We start from the raw sequence: 21389 nt of genomic DNA, 5'->3' as shown, positions 1-21389 counted from the left end.
GATCAAAGAAGAGAATTGTTGGAATAAAGAAATTAAGTGAGGATGAGGAAAAGGGGCACTTGGAATGCTGCTGTGTTCTTAATAGCTAGCCAAAAGTATTGTAACTAGTAACAGATTTCAGAGTAGCAGCCGTGTTAGTCTGTATCCACAAAAAGAACAGGAGTGCTTGTGGCACCTTAGAGACTAACAAATTTACTTGAGCATAAAATAAAGCTTATGCTCAAATAAAATTTGTTAGTCTCTAAGGTGCCACAAGTACTCGTGTTCTTTTTCTAGTAACAGATGATCTTCAAAGCTGCCACTGTAAAGCCATTCCACTTTCTAAGTCCTCTGTTCAGTAGCAGTAGAGATGTTAGCTCAGGACTGATAAGCCAAGACTTAAACTGCAACTTTGAAATTGAGCCACTTACCAAACAAGTGTAAGTGAGGGAAGAGGGGGCGGGGCAAGAAAGGGAAGAGGTGCATCAAGGGAGTTCTTAGCTGAAAGCAGCTCCCACACGTAACTAAACTGAGCATGCCAAAGTCCCTATCCACACTTGAAATGACAGCAGCAGCAGCTTGTTCACCTGGAAAAACCTAGACCAGTGGTTAAAAAACTCTAAATACAATGGAGCAGAATAAAATTATGTATTTAGTGGAATGGCATAGTGATATGGGGGTGAAGTGGCTTTATTGACATTACAAATGCATGAATTTTGGAGCTGATTACAAATCAGATAACTGTTCTTATCCATGGCTGACCTCTATAATCTGTATTTCCCTCTTGATGAATGTTTATAAATCCCATTACTGCTAATGTTTATGTGAATTATGTTGAATATAGTTCGGCTTCATACAGGCATAATATCTTGATGCTAATGGAAATTATGGGTGTGCATAAAGAGAGAACTTTCTCTGTGGTTACAGAAAATAAGTTAGTTTGGAACAAAGGTAGAATCCTTAACGCTGCAGAATACTGTAAACTGCAAAATTAAATAGGTGAGTTAGTTCCGTAAGGTGAGACACTACCTCCAGCTTCAAGTGCCCTCTTCCTCTACTAAGCTGTACAAGGTCCCTTGCTCCCCTTGGCTCTCACTGTCAATGCTTTTCTCCTTTCAAATCCTCCTCTGCCCCCCACAAAAAAAATTGTGCTGTACACGAGTGCTTCTAGCTATGTGTGCATGTGCAGGACTTGAAAAATTTCCCAAATCCCCAGATCACTTTAGAATTAAGCCTGTTGTATGTTCTGTAATGCCTATCCTAGACTTCAGTTAGCCTTTAAGGTTCACTGTGACTTTCTATGTAGAGCTGGTGGAGAATTTTCCAACGGAAGTGTTTTGTCAGAAAATGCTGATTAGTTGAATCTGAAATGTTTCACAGAAACATAGTAGGTTTGGCGACCTTTCAGTGAACCGCAGGCAGGGTTCAGATGGAAACCTGCCTGGTTTCCAGCCATCTCTTGGTTGGCTCTGGGGAGCCCAGGCTTTCAGAATATGTGGCTCTTGAACAGCTGCACTGGGGGGTGTCTCCTGCAGCCTGATGAGGCAGCTACCCAGGAAGTTCTGGAAACAGCTAACTAAAATGGATGTGATTCTCCTCAGTTTCACTGTTGTTCAGTGGTGGGCAGCATTGAAATTGACAAAAATCATGTCAATTTCATTCTGCAGCTTCTGGATCTTGGGGGGCATATTTTGTTTCAAAAACACCACGTGTCTATTTCTATAGTGAAAATTTTATGGAATCTCCATCTCGTGGGAAACTTTTTGAAATGTCGAAAATTCTAGCAAACCAAACATTCAAAATTTTGGCCCACTTTATTTCTAAATAATAGCATCCGCACAGTATTGTTTTGCCCAAACTGTCCACTTTTACTCTGTGGGTTGTTTCATTAAAGTTGTAATATATGAGGATAAAAAATAAAATTAAACTGAGAGCCAGGTCATTATATTCATTTTAACTTTCTTCTTAGTTTCACAGATGTATCATGAGCTTTGTAGCATCTTGCAAATGACACTTGCTACTGTTTATCACAATCTAGTTATTTTGATACCTCTTTTAAAATCTAGCCCAGCCTGCTCTGCTGTGTGATTGCAGTTATGGATTAATGTATGTACTTGTTTCAGTGACATACAGGTGTTTTCAATCAAAAAACATTCTTTGCAGACTTAAAAGGGAATGGAAAATTAATGAATGACTGTCACATCTATTTAGGTGTTTTTAAGCTGTAGGTGAGAAGTCACTAATGATGTTGCAAAGTAACCTGCTCATTTTCTTTTCCATTGCTGCTTGCCGAATCGCTTCTGACTTGTCAGAGTTCAGCTGTCATTTTTACTGCTTTTATACACTTTCCAGTTCTGTTAATATACAAGGTCCAAATGTGAGAAAATTAAACACCTTACGTGAAAGATTTATTTGGGAAAAAACTTAGTTTGTGAAATTCTGACAAAAGCAAAGATTAAGTGGCCCAGTATATGAATAATACCTGGGAGAGCACATGTTACAAGTTTATCCTTTATCTCTTAGGACTGAAAGTGTATAAGAAATATAAACCTATTTGGTCTGGTGCAAGTTTCAATATGTTTCACTAAGACATGGAAATTATTAGGATATATATAAAGTTCAGAGTTCCCTGCCATAGAAGCTGAATAGTTTATGCTTATTTTTATATACGTGAAGACTACAGTAGATTTTTCTTCATAAACTGGAAGTGATTATTTAAAGATGTGCAACTAATTTTCAAGGGGAGAGACAATTCTCAAATGTGTTTGCATAAAGACATTCCCAGTTCTTACAACTAGTTAAAGAAACACTGACAAGATGATCAGACCCCAAAGTTAGGTGTTGTACAAAGATGTTCATAATATAATTTCTGTTCATGTTAGTACTGACTTTTTATTATTTTAAACACACTGCATTCATTCATTATAACCCAAACACTTCAAGCAGTTCTTTTCATCCAAATAATCAAATTTGTGCAAATTAATATTCCTCTTTCTAGGCTTGAAAGGATTAGATCTTATTGGTAAATGTTGATTTCACCATACGCACACCAACTACTGAAATAAATATTTCCATTGATGATCACAATTTACAGATGGGCAAAGAAAGAAAAATGCTGCTTGAGAATTTGAATTGAAAGTAAGGGAATTTACTTTATCAGCGTCACATGTCAAAACATACAATTTGTGTTTTAACAGGTATAAAGCTTTAACTTTTTGAATCTGTGTCTGTCATTAAATAATTGTCTGAACTCCCCATAATTTCCCTCAAGTGGGAAAATTTAAACTGATAAAAATAACAAAACCCTTAAAAATAAATGTCAGTGTTATCAGTCAAAATAATTTTAAAATAAATATAAAAATCAAATTCTGCCAAGCCTATCTGTTTCAGTGCCTGAATTCAGCTCTGAAAACACTGCTTGAAATATTCCATTTTTTTGGAGAGAAAATAATCTTGAAAATGCTTCAGCAGTTTATATGGCAATGAAATACCCTATGAATCTCAAACTGAAACCTATACATTGGAAAATAGTTGCCAATATTTGTAAGAACAATTCAGGAGTTAATTTTAAAAAAATTGTCATAAGAAGGTAAGAAATCTGATAAATTTAGCAAAGCTGCTAATAATTTATTAATAAAAATAAGGCCACCATCAAGATAAAGAATATTTATTTATGAAGAAAATCCTTTAGCCATTTACAACAGCATTTAAGAAACAAGTCAGTCTCTTTGAACTCTTTATCACCTCTGGGAATATGACTAAAAGTGGAGAGAGAATAAATGTTTGGAAAGCTCTGTGAGCCATACTTTAGATAACTGCCAGATAAATCGTAAATATTAAAAGCCTGAGCAGAGATTTCCAGCCTTTTGTGAAGATGTGTTCTTGCTGCCTGATTCACTTTTTAAATTAATATATTGATTATCACCTTATGAATGAAGGAAATAACAGTTCTCTATATATTGAGGAATGACCATTCTGATGTCTCATTTTACACATTTATGGCCCTACATATCAGAGACAAAATTTCATGTTTATTCAACCTCACTTATATAGCTGTATTTAAACAAGATTCTGTAACTTAATGAAAAATCCAATTACTATAGCAAGGAATGGAAACTAAAGAATCTATGGTGTAAACAATAAAATGTCAGCATTATCACTTTGAGGGCTAAATCATGGCAACCTGTAAAAATGTCTGGCCTGTTGCCAGTTACATGATTTTCAAAAATTTGGGTAATAATATTTAAGAAGGTTTTGGGTCCTTAACAATGAGAAATGTGGAGCCATTTGTTGTGATACTGATATGTAGTACATTATTATATGCAGTATATTTATTGGTTGCTGTAGGAGCTGAGAGAGATGCATAACAAGCAGCAGCTTCAGAAGCAAAAGAACTTAGAAGTTGAGAGGTTGAAACAGAAGGAGCAAGAGAGGAAGACAGTAGAACTGGAAAAGCAAAAAGAAACCCAAAGGTAACAGTTTTAGTTTATGCTAAATACAAATTTTATTTAGAGTCATAGGTGTGCATAGTGTTTCACATACAAGTAAGATAAACTTCCTGTTCCTGAGAATTTAATCTAAACTCAGTTATTTACTGAGCCTCATCAGTATGTTGGCAGCTCTATGAAATGGGGAGAACTCAGGTCCTTAGCCAAGATTTTTGTTTCAGCCCAAAAGGAGACTGCACTTGAAAGGGGGAAAGCCTTGCATCATTGAGTCCAAAGCCTAATGTGGAGACAAACTCTTATGCATGTATAACCACACCCTTGCTGTTGGTTCTTCCTAGAACTCTCAACCAGCAGTAATGCGTGGAGATGAGAATTTGGCAAAGAAACTAGACTGTTTGGTTTTGTTTGTTAACTGAAATGCTTCTCCAGTCCACAGATTCTTTTTTTTTAATGACCATGCTGTTTGGGAGTCTTAGGGAAAAATTAAAAAAAAAGGGTTTGATATGCTTCTATGCATTGAATTTTTCTGATGATGTAACTTACACATTTTTTATTACACACAAGACTTAAATACTGAACAAGGAATATTTTTGTTTTAAGAATAATTTTTTTCCATGTATATGGTATGAAGACTAGCCAGCAGCTCTCTTCCATAAGGGAGAAGTTTCATTAAAACACAGTAGAAAATTTTAATATGATACAGCTGTTTTAGCTATTTTGAATTTTGTTTTCAACGTTCTTTTGAAACCAATCACACACACACTGTGGGAGTATTAAACTCTTGATCTAAACAAAAGCTGTTAGTCAAGTGTTTAGAACAGAGGACTGGGAGTTAGCTAGAAAGGCCTTAAATTGTAATCAGGGCCATCAGACTGTCTGAGCATCCTGGGGCAAGTCACTTAACTATGTTCCTTCTTCCCCACTCAACCCAATTAGAAAAATTCAGTAAAAAACAGGATCTCGCTGAAAACCATATTTGCAAACAAAAGACTTTTGAAAAAATTGTTAAAATTGGAAGTGTGTTAATGGAGTCCAGTTAAAAGCCTCAAATTATTTACATAATGTTCTACATTGCTTTAAAATCTCTAACATTAGTACTAGAGCTGGTTGAAAATTTTCCAACAGAACAGTTTTCTGTCAGAAAATGCTGATTCAATGGAACTGACACATTTTGCCTGGTGTGCCTGGTTTCTTGCCAACCCAGGCTCCCTGCTTCCCTGGCAGTCAGCCTGGCTCAGAACTTGGGAATTGTTGTTCCAAACTTTGGAGCCTGGAGAGCTGGGACCAGAAAATGTTGAAAAATTCCATGTTGGTTCTTCTGAAATGTTTTTTTAAAAAGTCCCTCCCAAGAAAATATTGCATATCCAACTTTTTCTGATTCAGAGAGAATTTTTTTGGAAATGCAAAATTTTCCAGAAGATGGAAATTCTAGGCCCCATGCAGTTCTAACGGGTATGTCTGGAGACAAACAGTTTAGGGTTCCATCTGATTCCCCAGTTACATAATCATTAATCATTCGCTTGTGCCACCTGTCTTTTACCACCACCAACCTTAACATTGCCCCCTAAAGTTTTCTGAAAGCTCAAAATAACAAGTAAATAGAAAATAACTGATTTGTCTCTTGATAATATTTTAAATCTCCCAGTTTAATCTCCTGCTGCCTTTCAATGGAAGAGAAAAGATGACAAATATACAAGTGAGAGAAAAGAATGGAATGTAGATAGAATGGGCTAGAGAATAGGTGAGAAAAGTAAATAAATGGAAGAGAGAAAGAAGCTAGGAGAGACATCTACATACCATAGGATAGTGGGAGTGTTTGCTGCTTTTATTGTAGCTAGCAGGAGACATCCTACATCTTTGTACTGTTGTGGGAAAAGGATGGGGTTTTGAGTAGTTTGCTAACTTTCAGTTTACTCTGCATTTATAGTTAAATCAGAGAAAGAATAACTTACAATTCCTCAGCATGTCCACCCAACCTTTGGATGAATGAGGGCCTAGGAGCCATAACCCCAAGTTTATATTAACTTGTTTTGACTTTATTTGAAATGATGACAACTATGCACTGAGCATAGCACAAATAACTCAGTTCTGTTTCTTTAGCAGAGGAGTCTAGAACAGCACCTGCAAGGTGAGAGGGTCCCAGAGCTTGGGAACTTAGAGGTCTACACAGCAATGGAACAGCCCTGCAGCCTGGGCCCTGTGAGCCTGACTCAGCTGGCATGGGCCAGTCACGGTTTTTTCTTTGCTATGTGGACATAGCCTTAGGGGATTGTGCAGGAGAAGAAAAGTATTTGAGTAATATGATTCAGAAATGGCCCTAGTTTTGGGACGGGAACCTTCCTAAAGTGGAGATGTGGTGTTGGGGAGAGAAGAGAAAATAGCTAAAGTCTGTTTTCACTTGTTAATTCCTGATTTAAGGGCCAAATCCCAGAGTAACCCAGTTGCGCACTAGAAAAATCTGTGAGGCTAGGGTACGGGAAGAATCATTTTTTCATAAGCAACAGAGCTCCAACAGCTTCTATGCTTCTATGCAAGGTCTGTGTCAAACTGCATTGCATGTTTTGCTGCAGGAAGCATCTTCCCAGTCTCTTCATATCCCTTTCGCCTTGTCTTCCCCACATGGAGCAGAAGTGCATTGGTTCTGCTAACAGTTAGACCTTTAATGCCCACCAGGGGGGTGAATCATGCAGCTCCTCTATAAAGCCATTATCCTCTGCTGGTCCCATCCCCATCAGTTATATCAAACTTGATTTTGAGTGGTGAGTCTTAACCACTGTACTAAAAAACATAATTAAAAACTCACAACTTTCTAGCTAAAGCAGTATTTACTATCAATGATTACAATATAAACCATATAGAACCCTCTTTGAACAAACTAAGTACACTTAACACCATTAAATGCTGCATCATGCTGTCTAGAGAAGATTTTCCCTGAATGTTTCTATATAGCGCAGTCTAATAGTATTATAGCAAGACTTCTGAATAATAGACTCTAAATGTTTTGCAAGAGCACTCACTAATGAGGATACACAGACTAATGTTTGAAACAAATGGCTGAAAGGGCTGCAGCTTTACTATGTGAAGTTAAATGACATAACTGGAAGCCAGAAAGCCCTGGCAGTATTTGTAAGCTGGAGAAACAGTATTTCCTTTTACTATTGTTGGTCTTATACCTTATTCCTAACAATGTATTGATGCTGGTATTATATAACTCTTCTGCTATCCCAAGCAGTCTAATACTACTGCCAGTATTGAGGCCTAAACACAGCCTGCTGTCCTGCACAAACTGTTTTGGTGAGTAGCTTCATACCTTGCACAGAAAGATAAAATATTCTTGTTGATTCAAGTCGAATCAGAACATGATGGTGGCTGTGCTGGTTAGGCAGCAACCCAGTCTTCAGTTGGCTTGGAAGGTAACTCTTGACCACTTGCAAATTTAACTGTGTTGCCAGGACTCTGGTGTAAATATCGCAGTCCTCTTAATTAAACAAAATGGTGTGCTATACAAAAGGCCAAGTCCATAAATGACAAACCTGTCATCAGCAACTATCAGTGATTCCAGAAAGCAAGCATGAAATTGCCAGAAGAGCAAAATGTCAGAGGTAACGTGTGTATGTCATAGTCTTGCAAAATTCTGTTTTTATACTCTGAGGGAAATATTTTTTTTGGCAGACAGAGTGTCATTAGGTTCAGTGTCTGTTTTAGTTTTAATCCATCTTTGCAAAGGATGGGCTGGTAGAATTCGTGCCTGGGATGCTCAATTTTTATGACGTGTGCAAGGCTGATCTATAAAGTGCAAGGAAAAGAAAGGAGGAACATCTAGGCAATAGGCAGAACAGGAATATAGCAGTTTCCACTTGCTGCCCCTTTAGCACCCTTACCAGGGTGCTAATCTGTTCTCTTGGCTAGTTTGAGTCTGAGTAGGAATTGGTAAATGTCTGCTAGTGAGAGAGGATGAGCATGACTGATTGGCTAGTTCTCTTTCATGGCTCCTGCATTGTGAAGCCCCGCAAAGCTAATGTTCTATACAGGGGTGTGTGTGTGTGTGTGTTGGGGAGAGGGGTAGAGAAAAAGAGAAACGATCATGCTGATTTAAAGCAATAATCATTCTGAATGTTCTGTCCTCTAGGCTGCCTAGTGCAATGCAGGAAAGGCGCGCATGTTGAGAGAGAAGCAGTTTTAAAGGCACAAATCCAGACTCTTGTATTGTTGTACCAATAAAATAAAAACCAGCAGGATCTTATTAAAGGGAAAAAGGCAAAATACCACATTTATTGTGAATACAGAAAGAATCATAGTAAGCAGTTAGTTATAGCTATAACATTCCATTCAATCTCATATTTATTCACACATTCATTCATACAAACACACACACATACACACCCACACACACAGGTTCTGCAAGGTTGTTATCATAGTTACCAGCCTTAGAGTTGCTCATGCCAAGCCACTGGCCAGGTGGCCTGGACATGAGGAGGGAGCAGGGCCTTGTCAGATGCTCATCTGATGCTCCTGGAAGTTGGTTTGCAGAATCAGACCCCCAAAGTTCTCACTTTTTAGAGTCTATTTTTATAGGAATTTCTTCCTATGCCAGTCTATGGGAATTGCTTCATCATGCTGTTGCTGAATCAATCAGCAGATAGCACATTCCTGACGGCTCCAAGATGTTATCTTGTTCTTTGGTTCTCCCATTCTTGAGGCTGTTGGGTGGATTCCAGTCTGCCCTCCGGGTGGGGTCCTCTGGTTATTTCCACTTGACGCCTTCTTCAGCCGATGGACACTGGATTCTTAGGCTGGCACCTCCCTGATCATTCAGTTATTATCCACACCAAGCATCCATCCACATGCATCCTCTATCTCTATTTTAATCACAATTGTTAATACAACAAAAGGGTGGGGAGTCTCTGGGTGCTGTTTCTGTTGTTAGAGTATTGCTTTGAGTCTCTCTCTCTGTGAATTGCTTTGAGAACAGACTCTGTCTTAGAATGTACTAACACTATTAGCAGCTTGCAAGTTTCACACATAGAGGGAGAGAAACAGTACCAAAAACCAAGAGACCTCTTAATTAGTAATACCCTGGAATTTAAACTCTGGGGAATCAAACTCATTTGTGATTTTAATACAGAACTTCTTTAATATGATCCAACATAATCACTTTAAAACCTGAAGTGCCTAAATTTAAGCTCTAACACTTCAAGGATTTTTATATCTTCAAACGAATTATGTGAATTTTTTCTACAGTTTGTCACTCTTAGAATGATTTTCTGTGGATTTTATTAATAGAACTGTGCAAAACTACAGAAATAAAATATAAAATATTGTTGAATTTGCAACATAGTCAGGGAATGCGAAACATGATTCTCATAGTAATACCAGCTCAAGACAGATTACATGTTAACATATTCACATCTGATTACTAGGTAGATTTAAATGGATAACTTCACAGTAATGACTGTGACTCTATATTTTTAAAGAAATATCTTAGCCAAGTTTGAGAGGGTGAACGCTAACAGTTCTAGATCTCCAAGATTGCTGCAAGACCAAGGTGTTAATTTTTTTTTTCGCTGCTTGCAGACAACTCTAGCACAAAATTAGTGAACGATTTACCATTCAGGAGTCCTTGGTGTACTCATTATTTCACTGTTTGCCTCTTAGAGGTGCTTCTGCAGAACTCCGATTGTAAACCCACAGATTTCATATGCATGGCTGAAAATATAGGGTTATATTAAGAACTGAGTTGCAACCTTACCTGTCAAATTGTTATAGTATCTTGGTGCTAGATATTTTTTTGGGCAATTACTCTGATTTCTGTTAAATTTAGTTTTTTGTAGTCTTCTCTTAGTTGGCTGAGAGTCACTAGCATGGCTCTTCCTCATTTGATGCTGACTCTACTGGCAGGGTTTTCAAAATGTCATGTCTTCTGGGATTTTTCATCAGTAAGGAGATTCTGTGGGATGGGTGTTCTTGATAGTTCTATTAATGATGATGGGAAATATGTAAGCTAATAACATGAATCACATATTCATAAGGAAAACTAAATATTATGTTTACTTCCCTTTGTCTGCTTTAAAAAAATTGTAATTGACAGACGAATCCAGGAAAGGGATAAACAGTGGTTTGATCGAGTGCAACAGGAGGAAGAGCGGCAAAAAAAACTTCAGGAAAATGAAAAGCCAAAAAGGGAAGAAATAATCAAGAAGACAGACAGTGACGATAAGGGCAAACAGGAAATGCAAGATAAACTGAATAAGCTTTTCCATCAACATCAGGAGCTAGCCAAGCCAGCTATCCAGGCTCCCTGGTCAAGTGCAGGTACGGAAGAGTAAGGAAATCTATTGCATACAGCTGCTAAAGCATAGCCATGGTCTACACTACGAGTTTAGGTCGAATTTAGCAGCATTAGATCAATTTAACCCTGCACCCGTCCACACAACGAAGCCATTTTTGTCAACTTAATGGGCTCTTAAAATCGATTTCTGTATTCCTCCCCAACGAGGGGATTAGTGCTGAAATCGACATTGCCAGGTCAAATTTGGGTTAGTGTGGACGCAATTCAACGGTATTGGCCTCTAGGAGCAATCCCATAGTGCTCCATTGTGGCCGCTCTGGACAGCACTCTCAACTCGGATGCACTGGCCAGGTACACAAAAAAAGCCCCCCAAACTTTTGAATTTCATTTGCTGTTTGGCCACCGTGGTGTGACCACACAGAGCTCATCAGCAGAGATGACCATGGAGACCCAGAATCGCAAAAGAGCTCCAGCATGGATCAAATGGGAGGTACTGGATCTGATTGCTGTATGGGGAGATGAATCCGTGCTATCAGAACTCCATTCCAAAAGACGAAATGCCAAAATATTTGAAAAAATCTCCAAGGGCATGAATTACAGAGGCTATCACAGGGATCCGCAGCAGTGCCGCGTGAAACTTAAGGAGCTCAGGCAAGCCTACCAAAAAACCCAAGAGGCAAACAACCACTTGGGGTCAGAGCACCAGATATGCCACTTGTATGATGAGCTGCATGCAGTTCTAGGGGGTGCCCCTACAACTACCCCACACCTGTACGTGGACTCCTGCAAGGGAGTCTCACGCAACAGGGATGAGGATTTTGGAGACGAGGAAGATGATAGCGCACACCAGGCAAGTAGAGAAACCGTTCTCCCTGACAGCCAGGAACTGTTTATCATCCTGGAGCCAATGCCCTCCCAAACTGAGCTCCCGGACCTCGAAGGTGGAGAAGGCACCTCTGGTGAGTGTACCTTTGTAAATATAATGCACGGTTTAAAAGCAAGCGTGTTTAATAATTAGTTTGCCCTGAAGATTTGGGATGCATTCGCGGCCAGTACAGCTACTGGAAAAGTCTGTTAACGTGTCTGGGGATGGGGCAGAAATCCTCCAGGGACATCGCAATGAAGCTGTCCTGTAGGTACTCCCGAAGCCTTTGCAAAAAGTTTCTGGGGAGGGCAGCCTTATTGCATCCTCCATGGTAGAACACTTTACTGCGGCAGGCCAGTAGCACGTAGTCTGGAATCATTGCATAAGAAAGCATGGCAGCATGTTGTCCCGATGCTTGCTGGCTTTCAAGCAACATCCGTTCTTTATCTCTCTATTATCCTCAGGAGAGTGATATTATTCCAGGTCACCTGGTTGAAAAAGGGGAATTTTATTAAGGGGACATCAGAGGTGGCCGTTCCTGCTGGGCAGTTTGCCTGTGGCTGAAAAGAAATCATCCCCGCTGTTAGCCACACGGTGGGGGGAGGGGTGAAGCGATCATCCCAGAGAATTGGGCATGGGGGAGGATTAGTTGGGTTTGTGCTGCATGTTAATCAGAAAACATCAGCCCCTCCTTTTAAATGGCCAATGTGTCTTTTTTTCAATTTTAATCTCCCTTTTTTTCCTCCTGCAGCTGCAAATGTTTCAACGCTGCGACTAGCATCTCCATCCCAGAGGCTAGCGCAGATAAGAAGATGAAAAAACCACACTCACGATGAAATGTTCTCTGAGCTCACGCAGTCCACCCAACCTGAAAGAGCCCAGCAGAATGCATGGAGGCAGACAATGGCAGAGTCCAGGAAAGCACAAAATGAATGCAGGGACAGGAGGGATGTGCGAGAGGATAGATGGCTGGAGCAACAGGAGAGGTGGCGGGATCAAGAGGAAGGGTGGCAGCAGCATGATAAAAGGAGGCAGGATGCAATGCTGAGGCTACTGGAGGATCAAACTGATATGCTCTGGCACATGGTTGAGGTGCAGGAAAGGCACAGACCGCCACTGCAGCCCCTGTGTAACCAACCGCCCTCCCCTCCAAGTTCTGTAGCCTCCTCACCCAGACGCCCAAGAACATGGTGTGGGGGCAGAAGGGCTTCGGGCACTCAACCGCTCCACCCCAGAGGACTGCCCAAGCAACAGAAGGCTGGCATTCAATAAGTTTTGAAGTACAGTGTGGCCTTGTCCTTCCCTCCTCCCCTTATCCACCACCCACCCGGTGCTTCCGTCCTCTCCCAACCCTCCCGGGCTACCTTGGCAGTTATCTCCCTATTTGTGTGATGAATTAATAAAGAATGCATGAATTTGAAACAACAATGACTTTATTGCCCCTGCAAGCGGTGATCAAAGGTGGGAGGGGAGGGCGGTTGGCTTACAGGGAAGCAGAGTGAACCAAGGAGGTGGGTTTTCATCAAGGAGAAACAAACAGAACTGTCACACCGTAGCCTGGTCAGCCATGAAACTGGTTTTCAAAGCTTCTCTGATGTGCAGTGTGCCCTGCTGTGCTCTTCTAACCTCCCTGGTGTGTGGCTGCTCGTAATCAGCAGCCAGGCAATTTGCCTCAACTTCCCACCCCGCCATAAACGTCTCCCCCTTACTCTCACAGAGATTGTGGAGCACACAGCAAGCAGTAATAACAATGGGAATATTGGTTTCGCTGAGGTCTGAGCGAGTCAGTAAACTGCGCCAGCGCGCTTTTAAACATCCAAATGCACATTCTGCCACCATTCTGCACTTGCTCAGCCTGTAGTTGAACAGCTCCTGACTACTGTCCAGGGTGCCTGTGTATGGCTTCATGAGCCAGGGCATTAAGGGGTAGGCTGGGTTCCCAAGGATAACTATAGGCATTTCAACATCCCCAACAGTTATTTTCTGGTCTGGAAAGTAAGTCCCTTGCTGCAGCTGTTCATACAGACCAGCGTTCCTGAAGATGCGAGTGTCATGTACCTTTCCCGGCCATCCCACGTTGATGTTGGTGAAACGTCCCTTGTGATCCACCAGTGCTTGCAGCACCATTGAAAAGTACCCCTTTTGGTTTATGTACTGGCTGTCTTGGTGGTCCAGTCCCAAGATAGGGATATGGTTCCGTCTATCGCCCCCACCACAGTTAGGGAATCCCATTGCAGCAAAGCCATCTAGTATGACCTGCACATTTCCTAGAGTCACTACCCTTGATAGCAGCAGCTCAGTGATTGTGTTGGCTACTTGGATCACAGCAGCCCCCACAGTAGGTTTGCTCACTCCAAATTGATTCCCGACTGACTGGTAGCTGTCTGACATTGCAAGCTTCCAGAGGGCTATTGCCACTCGCTTGTGAACTGTGCGGGCTGCTCTCATCTTGGTATTCTTGCGCTTCAGGGCAGGGGAAAGCAAGTCACAAAGTTCCATGAAAGTGCCCTTACGCATGTGAAAGTTTTGCAGCCACTTGGAGTCATCCCAGACCCACAACACAATGCGGTCCCACCACTCTGTGCTTGTTTCCTGGGCCCAGAATCAGCGTTCCACAGCATGAGCCTGCCCCATTGCCACCAGGATGGCCAAATTGCTGGGGCCTGTGCTTTGAGAGAAATGTGTCCATGTCCTCATCACCACTCTGCCATCGCCTCCTTGCATGCTTTTGCAGGTTCTGGTTCTGCATATACTGCATGATAATGCACGAGGTGTTTACAACGCTCATAACTACTGCGGTGATCTGAGCAGTCTCCATGGTTGCCATGGTATGGCGTCTGCAGGAGAGCAGAGTTGCAGGGGAAGCGGTGGTTGGATGACCAGTTTTGCAGACCTACTGCACTGTCTGCTGCCAGGACACAACAGTTGAGCGGGCTGCACGCTCGCCGTAGTATGGCGAGACAAGAGCAGCCAAGCAGATTTGCAGCAGAAGCGGCCCAATGAGACCAGCAGGAGAGCAGAGTGCCAGCAGAAGCGTTGGATGATGACGGTCATATAGAGGACCTGCGAGGTGGATTCATAGCATCCGAAGAGCAGAGTGGCAGCGGAAGCAGTGGATGACGATGACGATTTAGCAGTCCTACTGCACCATCTGCTGAAAGCAGTATGGCACCCGCACATAAAAAAGGCTCAAAACGATTGTCTGCTGTTGCTTTCACGGAGGGAGGGGCTATTGACGACATGTAACCAAAACCACCCGCGACAATATTTTTGCCCCAACAGGCATTGGAAGCTTAACCTGGAATTCTAATGGGTGGCAGAGACTGCAGTAACTGTGGGATAGCTACCCACAGTGCAACACTCTGAAAGTCGACGCTTGCCTTGGTACTGTGGACTCACTCCACCAATTTAATGCACTTAGTGCATTAGCGTGGGGGCACACACAATCGACTGTATAAAATCACTTTCTAAAAAATCAACTTCTATAAATTTGACCTAATTTCATAGTGTAGACATACCCATAGACTCCTCCTCCTTACAGCCTGTCTTCTTATTCCATATGTTGTATATTCTGAATTGAAACTAAGTCACTAATCTTGTTTAAATAAATGGTTTAAGGTTTACATTGTCCACTCTGCATCACATATCTCTTCTGAGTGTTGTTGCTCTCCCTACAAGTGTGGAATTTAATAGAAGTTACATAGGGAGTGAAGGGGACTGGATGAGATGCACCATGCAGCTTGGAGAAGAGAATTTAGCTGTAAGCTGGTCTCCAACAAACTATTATTTCTCAAAATAATGAGATAAAATAATGTTGCCATGCTTCACCTTTTTAGAGGCGAAACTGCATTTCAAAAATCACTTCCTTCACCCCATTTGCAGTTTGTATGGTAGTCTATAACATTTCCTTCAAAGTAGAGGCAGTATGTAACTAGCTAGTCCTATACAATTTAAAAAAACAAACAAAATCAAATTGTTTGGGAAAAAAAAATTAAAACCGGTTAAGGGGGAATAAATACACTAGATGTTATCCATCAGCCATATAGTATTTGCCAGATGCGGTTTAATGAGTCTGTAAAAGGTCACTATATGGATAATGACCATCTATACCAGGAACTTACTGATCAAGTTAATCCATTATGTCAGTGCAATGCTTAAAAGCAAAACAGGAAAAGTTGTAAAATCATTGTACATGGTTTTAAATGCAGGTATTTTCTATATAAATAGCTGTGTGTTTCATAAAAGCCAAAAGCATATTATTTTAAATAGGTGGTGCTAAAGGAGAAAATAGAGATAAAATGTAAGTTTAATTATTTGTTTATTTCCCCTTATGGAAAATGGGGATAGTACTTACTCTGCCTCTCAGGGCATTGTGATAATCAATTAACACTTTACCTCTCATTTTTTTTACCTCTCTTCTTCTAAAGTGTTTCACAAACATTATTGTTTAGTTTTTAATATGTATTTTTCTTCCTCTCTATATAGAAAAAGCTCCACTAACTATTTCAGCTCAGGAGGATGTAAAAATAGTATATTATCGAGCGTTGTATCCTTTTGAAGCCAGAAGCCATGATGAAATCACTATTCAGCCTGGTGACATAGTCATGGTAAGAAGAGTGTGATGTTGCTTGAAAAACTGTACTTTGTTTTACATCTCTGCTTCTATTTTTATACCAGTATTTTATTCAACCTAACTTTGAATTTACATATACCACAAGTATTACAAGTAAGTTATAAAGACTGAAATGTACAGTATGTGCTACCATTTATTATCTCTGCTGTTAGAATAATGAGAGAAGCAAGGTGTGTGAGGTAATATCTTTTATTGGACCAACTTCTGTTGGTGAGAGAGACAAGCTGTCGAGCTTACACAGAGCTCTTCTTCAAGTCTGGGAAACTTAGGCCAGTCCTACGCTGCAGACCTATTTCAGTATAACTATATTGCTCATGGGTGTGGAACTTCTCCTACTGACTTAGCTACTGCCAGGGAGGTGGATTAACTACAAGGAGAAATTGCCTGTTAACACCCCTCTAAAGCATGGGGAGGAAAGGGGGGTTGTTTGTTGTTTGTGGGTTATAGATTGTTGTGCTAAGCCATAAATCCAGTGTCTCTATTCAGTCCATGATTTTTAGTGTCTAGCTCCCAGGCCATCTTTTGAAAGTATTGTGCAGGTTTCATTTGAGGATGAAGACTGAGAGGTCAGATATAGAGTGATCACTTGGTGAAAAGTGTTCACCACAGGTGATGTGGCATTTTTGTGTCTTATCATTTTTCTGTGAATTCATTCGAGAGTATAGTGGCTGTCTGGTTTCAACCACAGATTTTCTGTTGAAGCATTTAGTGCACTGGATGAGGTACACAATATGTTGTGATAGGTATGTGTAGAACCCCGGGATCTTGAAAGGTGTATTGTGGAGAGTGTTGATCATTGTAGCAGTGGAGATATGTCTGCAGGTTTTGCATCTGTTTTTCTGGCAGGGTCTGTTGCCACTTTCATTTGTCCTAGTCTGTGGGGAGCTTACTTCTGATGATGAGCTTGGAGAGTTTGGGGGTGGCGGGGTTTGTTTGGAGGTTTGAAGTGGGGGTTCAGGAAAGATTTCTTTCAGGATGGGCTCCCATGTAGTTGTTTGATAATACCCTGTATGGGTTCCAGTATGGGGTGGTAGGTAACAAGTAGGGCTATACAGTCTGGACGGGGGGGAAGGGGCAGTTATTTCTGTGTTTGAAGTAGGTTCTGTTTGGGTGGTCTGTTCCATGATGTGATCTACTTCTCTGGAGCGTCCTTGTTTGGTGAAGGCGGTTTTGAATGTATTATTGTGTATATCCTGGACTTTCTCCTCAGAGCATATTCTGTGGTTTGAGTGCCTAGCTGTAGATTTTAGATTTCTTGGTGTGTTTCGGGTGGTTACTGGCTCTATGAAGATAGGTATAGTGATCTGTGGGTTTCTTGTATGTGGTTGTTCGTAGGGTTCCATTGTTGGAAACTGATCATGGTGTCCAGGAAGTTGGTGCTAGTGCGGGAGTGTTCCAGAGGGAGTTTAATGGACATTTGGTGGTGGTTGAAATTGTGGTAGAAATCTATGAGGGAGTTTGTCGTCTATCCAGAGGATGAAAATATCATGAATGTATTTCAGGTTTTGTGGTGGATTTGTCCAGAAATTCATGGGCCATCTTAAAGAAGAGGTTTGCATATTGGGGAGCCATATTAGTACCCATGGCTGTTCCCATGGTTTGGACAAAATGTGGTGGTGGTGAATGTAAAATTGTTATGAGTGAGGATGAAGTGGATGAGTTTGGCAGTGTGTTTGGGATACATATCTGAGGGTTGTCCATTGTCTTGTAAATATTTGAGGCAAGCAGCTATGCTGTCATTGAGGGATGTTGGTGTATAGGGAGGTGACATTCATGGTGGCAAGGCTGGTGTTCTGAAGGAGGTTGTTAATGTTGCAGAGTTTGCGGAAGAAGTCGGTTGTGTCCCGGAGGAAGGTGGCCCTTTGTGTTGTGAGTGATTTGAGGATGGTTTCTCGGAGTACCAATATTACTTCAGTAAGAGTACTGTGGCGAGATATGATGCATCTGCCTGGGTTTCCTTGTTTGTATATCTTGGGAAGCATGTAGAAAGGGTTCACAGGGGATGAGTTTGTAGAATTCCTCTTGGAGTTGTTTGGGGAAGAATTTGATGATATCCTTAAATTTCTGGGTTAATTATGGTGTAGGGTAGTCTGAGTTCTTTGTAGTTGATAGTGTCGGAGAGTTGTGGGTTGGCCTCAATGTAGACATCATGGTTGAGGACTATGATGGTACCCCCTTTGTCTGCTGGTTTGATCACTGGTGGTTAGATTTCAGGGACTGTATAGCTGTCCTGTTGGCAGTGGAGGGATTGTGGTAGATGTGATGTGATAAGATTAGAATCATAGGTTTTAGGGTCAGAAGGGACCATTATGATCATCTAGTCTGACCTTCTGCACAACACAGGCCACAGAAGCTTACCCACCAACTCCTGTAACAAACCCCTAACTTATGTCTGAACTATTAAAGTCCTCAAATCATGGTTTAAAGACTTCAAGGTGCAGAGAATCCTCCAGCAAGTGACCCATGCCCCACGCTGCAGAGGAAGGCGAAAAACCTCCGGGACCTCTGCCAATCTCCCCTAGAGGAAAATTCCTTCCCGACCCCAAATATGGCGATCAGCTAAACCCTGAGCATGTGGGCAAGACTCACCAGCCAGACACCCAGGAAAGAATTCTCTGTAGTAACTCGGATCCCACCCCATCTAACATCCCATCACAGGCCATTGGGCATATCTACCGTTAATAGTCGAAGATCAGTTAATTGCCAAAATTAGGCTATCCCATTATATCATCTCCTCCATAAACTTATCAAGCTTAGTCTTGAAGCCAGCTATGTCTTTTGCCTCCACTGCTTCCCTTGGGGGAAGGCTGTTCCAGAACTTCACTCCTCTGATGGTTAGAAACCTTCATCTAATTTCAAGTCTAAACTTCCTGATGGCCAGTTTATATCCATTTGTTCTTGTGTCCACACTGGTACAGAGCTTAAATCATTCTTCTCCCTCTGTGGTATTTATCCCTCTGATATATTTATAAATAGCAATCACATATCGTCTCAGCCTTCTTTTGGTTAGGCTAAACAAGCCAAGCTCTTTGAGTCTCCTTTCATAAGACAGGTTTTCCATTCCTTGGGTCATCCTAGTAGCCCTTCTCTGTACCTGTTCCAGTTTGAATTCATCCTTCTTAAACATGGGAGACCAGAACTGCACACAATATTCCAGATGAGGTCTTGCCCAGTGTCTTGTATAATGGTACTAACACCTCCTTGTGTCTACTGGAAATACCTCGCCTGATGCATCCCAAGACCGCATTAGCTTTTTTCATGGCCATATCACATTGGTAGCTCATAGTCATCCTGTGATCAACCAATACTCTGAGGTCCTTCTCCTCCTCTGTTACTTCCAAGTGATGCGTCCCCAGTTTATAACAGAAATTCTTGTTATTAATCCCTAAATGCATGACCTTGCACTTTTCACTATTAAATTTCATCCTATTACTATTACTCCAGTTTACAAGGTCATCCAGATCTTCCTGTATGATGTCCTTCTCTGTATTGGCAATACCTCCCAACTTTGTGTCATCCGCAAACTTTATTAGCACATTCCTGCTTTTTGTGCCAAGGTCAGTAATAAAAAGATTGGTCCCAAAACCGATCCTTGAGGAACTCCGCTAGTAACCTCCTTCCAGCCTGACAGTTCACCTTTCATTGTCACCCTCTGTAGTCTCCCCTTTAACCAGTTCCTTACCCACCTTTCAATTTTCGTATTGATCCCCATTTTTTCCAATTTAGCTAATAATTCTCCATGTGGAACCGTATCAAATGCCTTACTGAAATCTAGGTAAATTAGATCCACTGCGTTCCCTTTGTCTAAAAAATCTGTTTTCTTCTCAAAGGAGGAGATCAGGTTGGTTTGACACGATCTACCTTTTGTAAAGCCATGTTGTATTTTGTCCCAATTACCATTGACCTCAATGTCCTTAACTACTTTCTCTTTCAAAATTTTTTCCAAGATCTTGCATACTACAGATGTCTAACAGGCCTGTAGTTTCTCGGATGGCTTTTTTCCCCTTTCTTAAAAATAGGAACTATGTAAGCAATTCTCCAGTTGTACGGTACAACCCCTGAGTTTAGAGATTCATTAAAAATTCTTGCTAATGGGCTTGCAATTTCATGTGCCAGTTCCTTTAATAATCTTGGATGAAGATTATCCGGACTCCCCGATTTAGTCCCATTAAGCTGTTTGAGATTAGCTTCTACCTCAGATGTGGTAATATCTACCTCCATGTCCTCCTTCCCATTTGTCATCCTACCATTAACCCTAAGCTCCTCATTAAAGACTGAGGCAAAGTATTTGTTTAGATATTGGGCTATGCCTAGATTATCCTTAACCTCCACTCCATCCTCAGTGTTTAGTGGTCCCACTTCTTCTTTCTTTGTTTTCTTCTTCTTTATATGGCTATAGAACCTTTTACTATTGCTTTTAATTCCCTTTGCAAGGTCCAACTCTACATGGCTTTTGGCCTTTTTCCTCACTTTATCCCTACCTGTTCTGACCTCAGTAAGGTAGCTTTCCTTGCTAATTCCTCCCACCTTCCATTCCTTATAGGCTTTCTGCTTTTTCTTAATCACCTCTCTGAGATGCTTGCTCATCCAGCTTGGTCTACAACTCCTGCCTATGAATTTTTCCCCCCTTTCTTGGGATGCAGGCTTCTGATAGTTTCTGCAACTTTGACTTGAAGTAATCCCAGGCCTCCTCCGCCTTTAGATCCACACGTTTTTCAGTCCAATCCACTTCCCTAACTAATTTCCTTAATTTTTTAAAGTTAGCCTTTTTGAGATCAAAAACCCTAGTCACAGATCTATTTTTGTTTATCCTTCCATTTAGTTTGAACTGAATTAGCTCATGATCGCTCGAACCAAGATTGTCCCCTACAGCCATTTCTTCTATGAAGTCCTCACTGCTCACCAAAACCAAATCTACCATGGCATCCCTTCTTGTCAGTTCAGCAACTACTTGGTGAAGGAATCCATCAGCTATCGTATCCAGGAAAATCTGAACCCTATTATTATTACTAGCACTCATCCTCCAGTCTCCATCTGGGAAGTTAGTCTCCCATGATCACACAATTCCCATTAGTATTTACTTCTTTAAAAACATTAAAGAGGTCTCTATCCATATCCAAATCTGATCTTGTTGGTCTATAGCACACGCCAAGTACTATCCCAGAGGAGGCTCTA

At 41.1% G+C, this 21389-nt stretch overlaps 2 protein-coding genes across 10 annotated transcripts in view; both read left to right on the top strand.

Moving 5' to 3' along the window:
- ITSN1 (intersectin 1) overlaps positions 1–21389 on the top strand; it is a 222775-nt gene that overhangs the window by 117234 nt on the left and 84152 nt on the right. For all 9 annotated transcript variants that reach the window (XM_073361581.2, XM_073361520.2, XM_073361526.2 and 6 more), the window contains 3 exons: positions 4327–4451; positions 10516–10739; positions 16067–16188. In XM_073361581.2, the coding sequence (XP_073217682.1) occupies positions 4327–4451; positions 10516–10739; positions 16067–16188 (471 nt within the window). The remainder of the gene's footprint in view (positions 1–4326; positions 4452–10515; positions 10740–16066; positions 16189–21389) is intronic.
- Positions 10747–15499, top strand: LOC140918061 (myb/SANT-like DNA-binding domain-containing protein 7). The gene is made up of 2 exons (XM_073361674.2): positions 10747–11675; positions 12333–15499. The coding sequence occupies exons 1-2, from the start codon at positions 11153–11155 to the stop codon at positions 12395–12397; spliced, it is 588 nt and encodes a 195-aa protein (XP_073217775.1). The 5' UTR covers positions 10747–11152; the 3' UTR covers positions 12398–15499.

Source organism: Lepidochelys kempii, chromosome 1 (assembly GCF_965140285.1).
Source record: "Lepidochelys kempii isolate rLepKem1 chromosome 1, rLepKem1.hap1, whole genome shotgun sequence".
In the NCBI taxonomy this organism is placed as follows: Eukaryota; Metazoa; Chordata; order Testudines; family Cheloniidae; genus Lepidochelys; species Lepidochelys kempii.
This window is presented reverse-complemented; position numbering and strand designations above follow the sequence as displayed.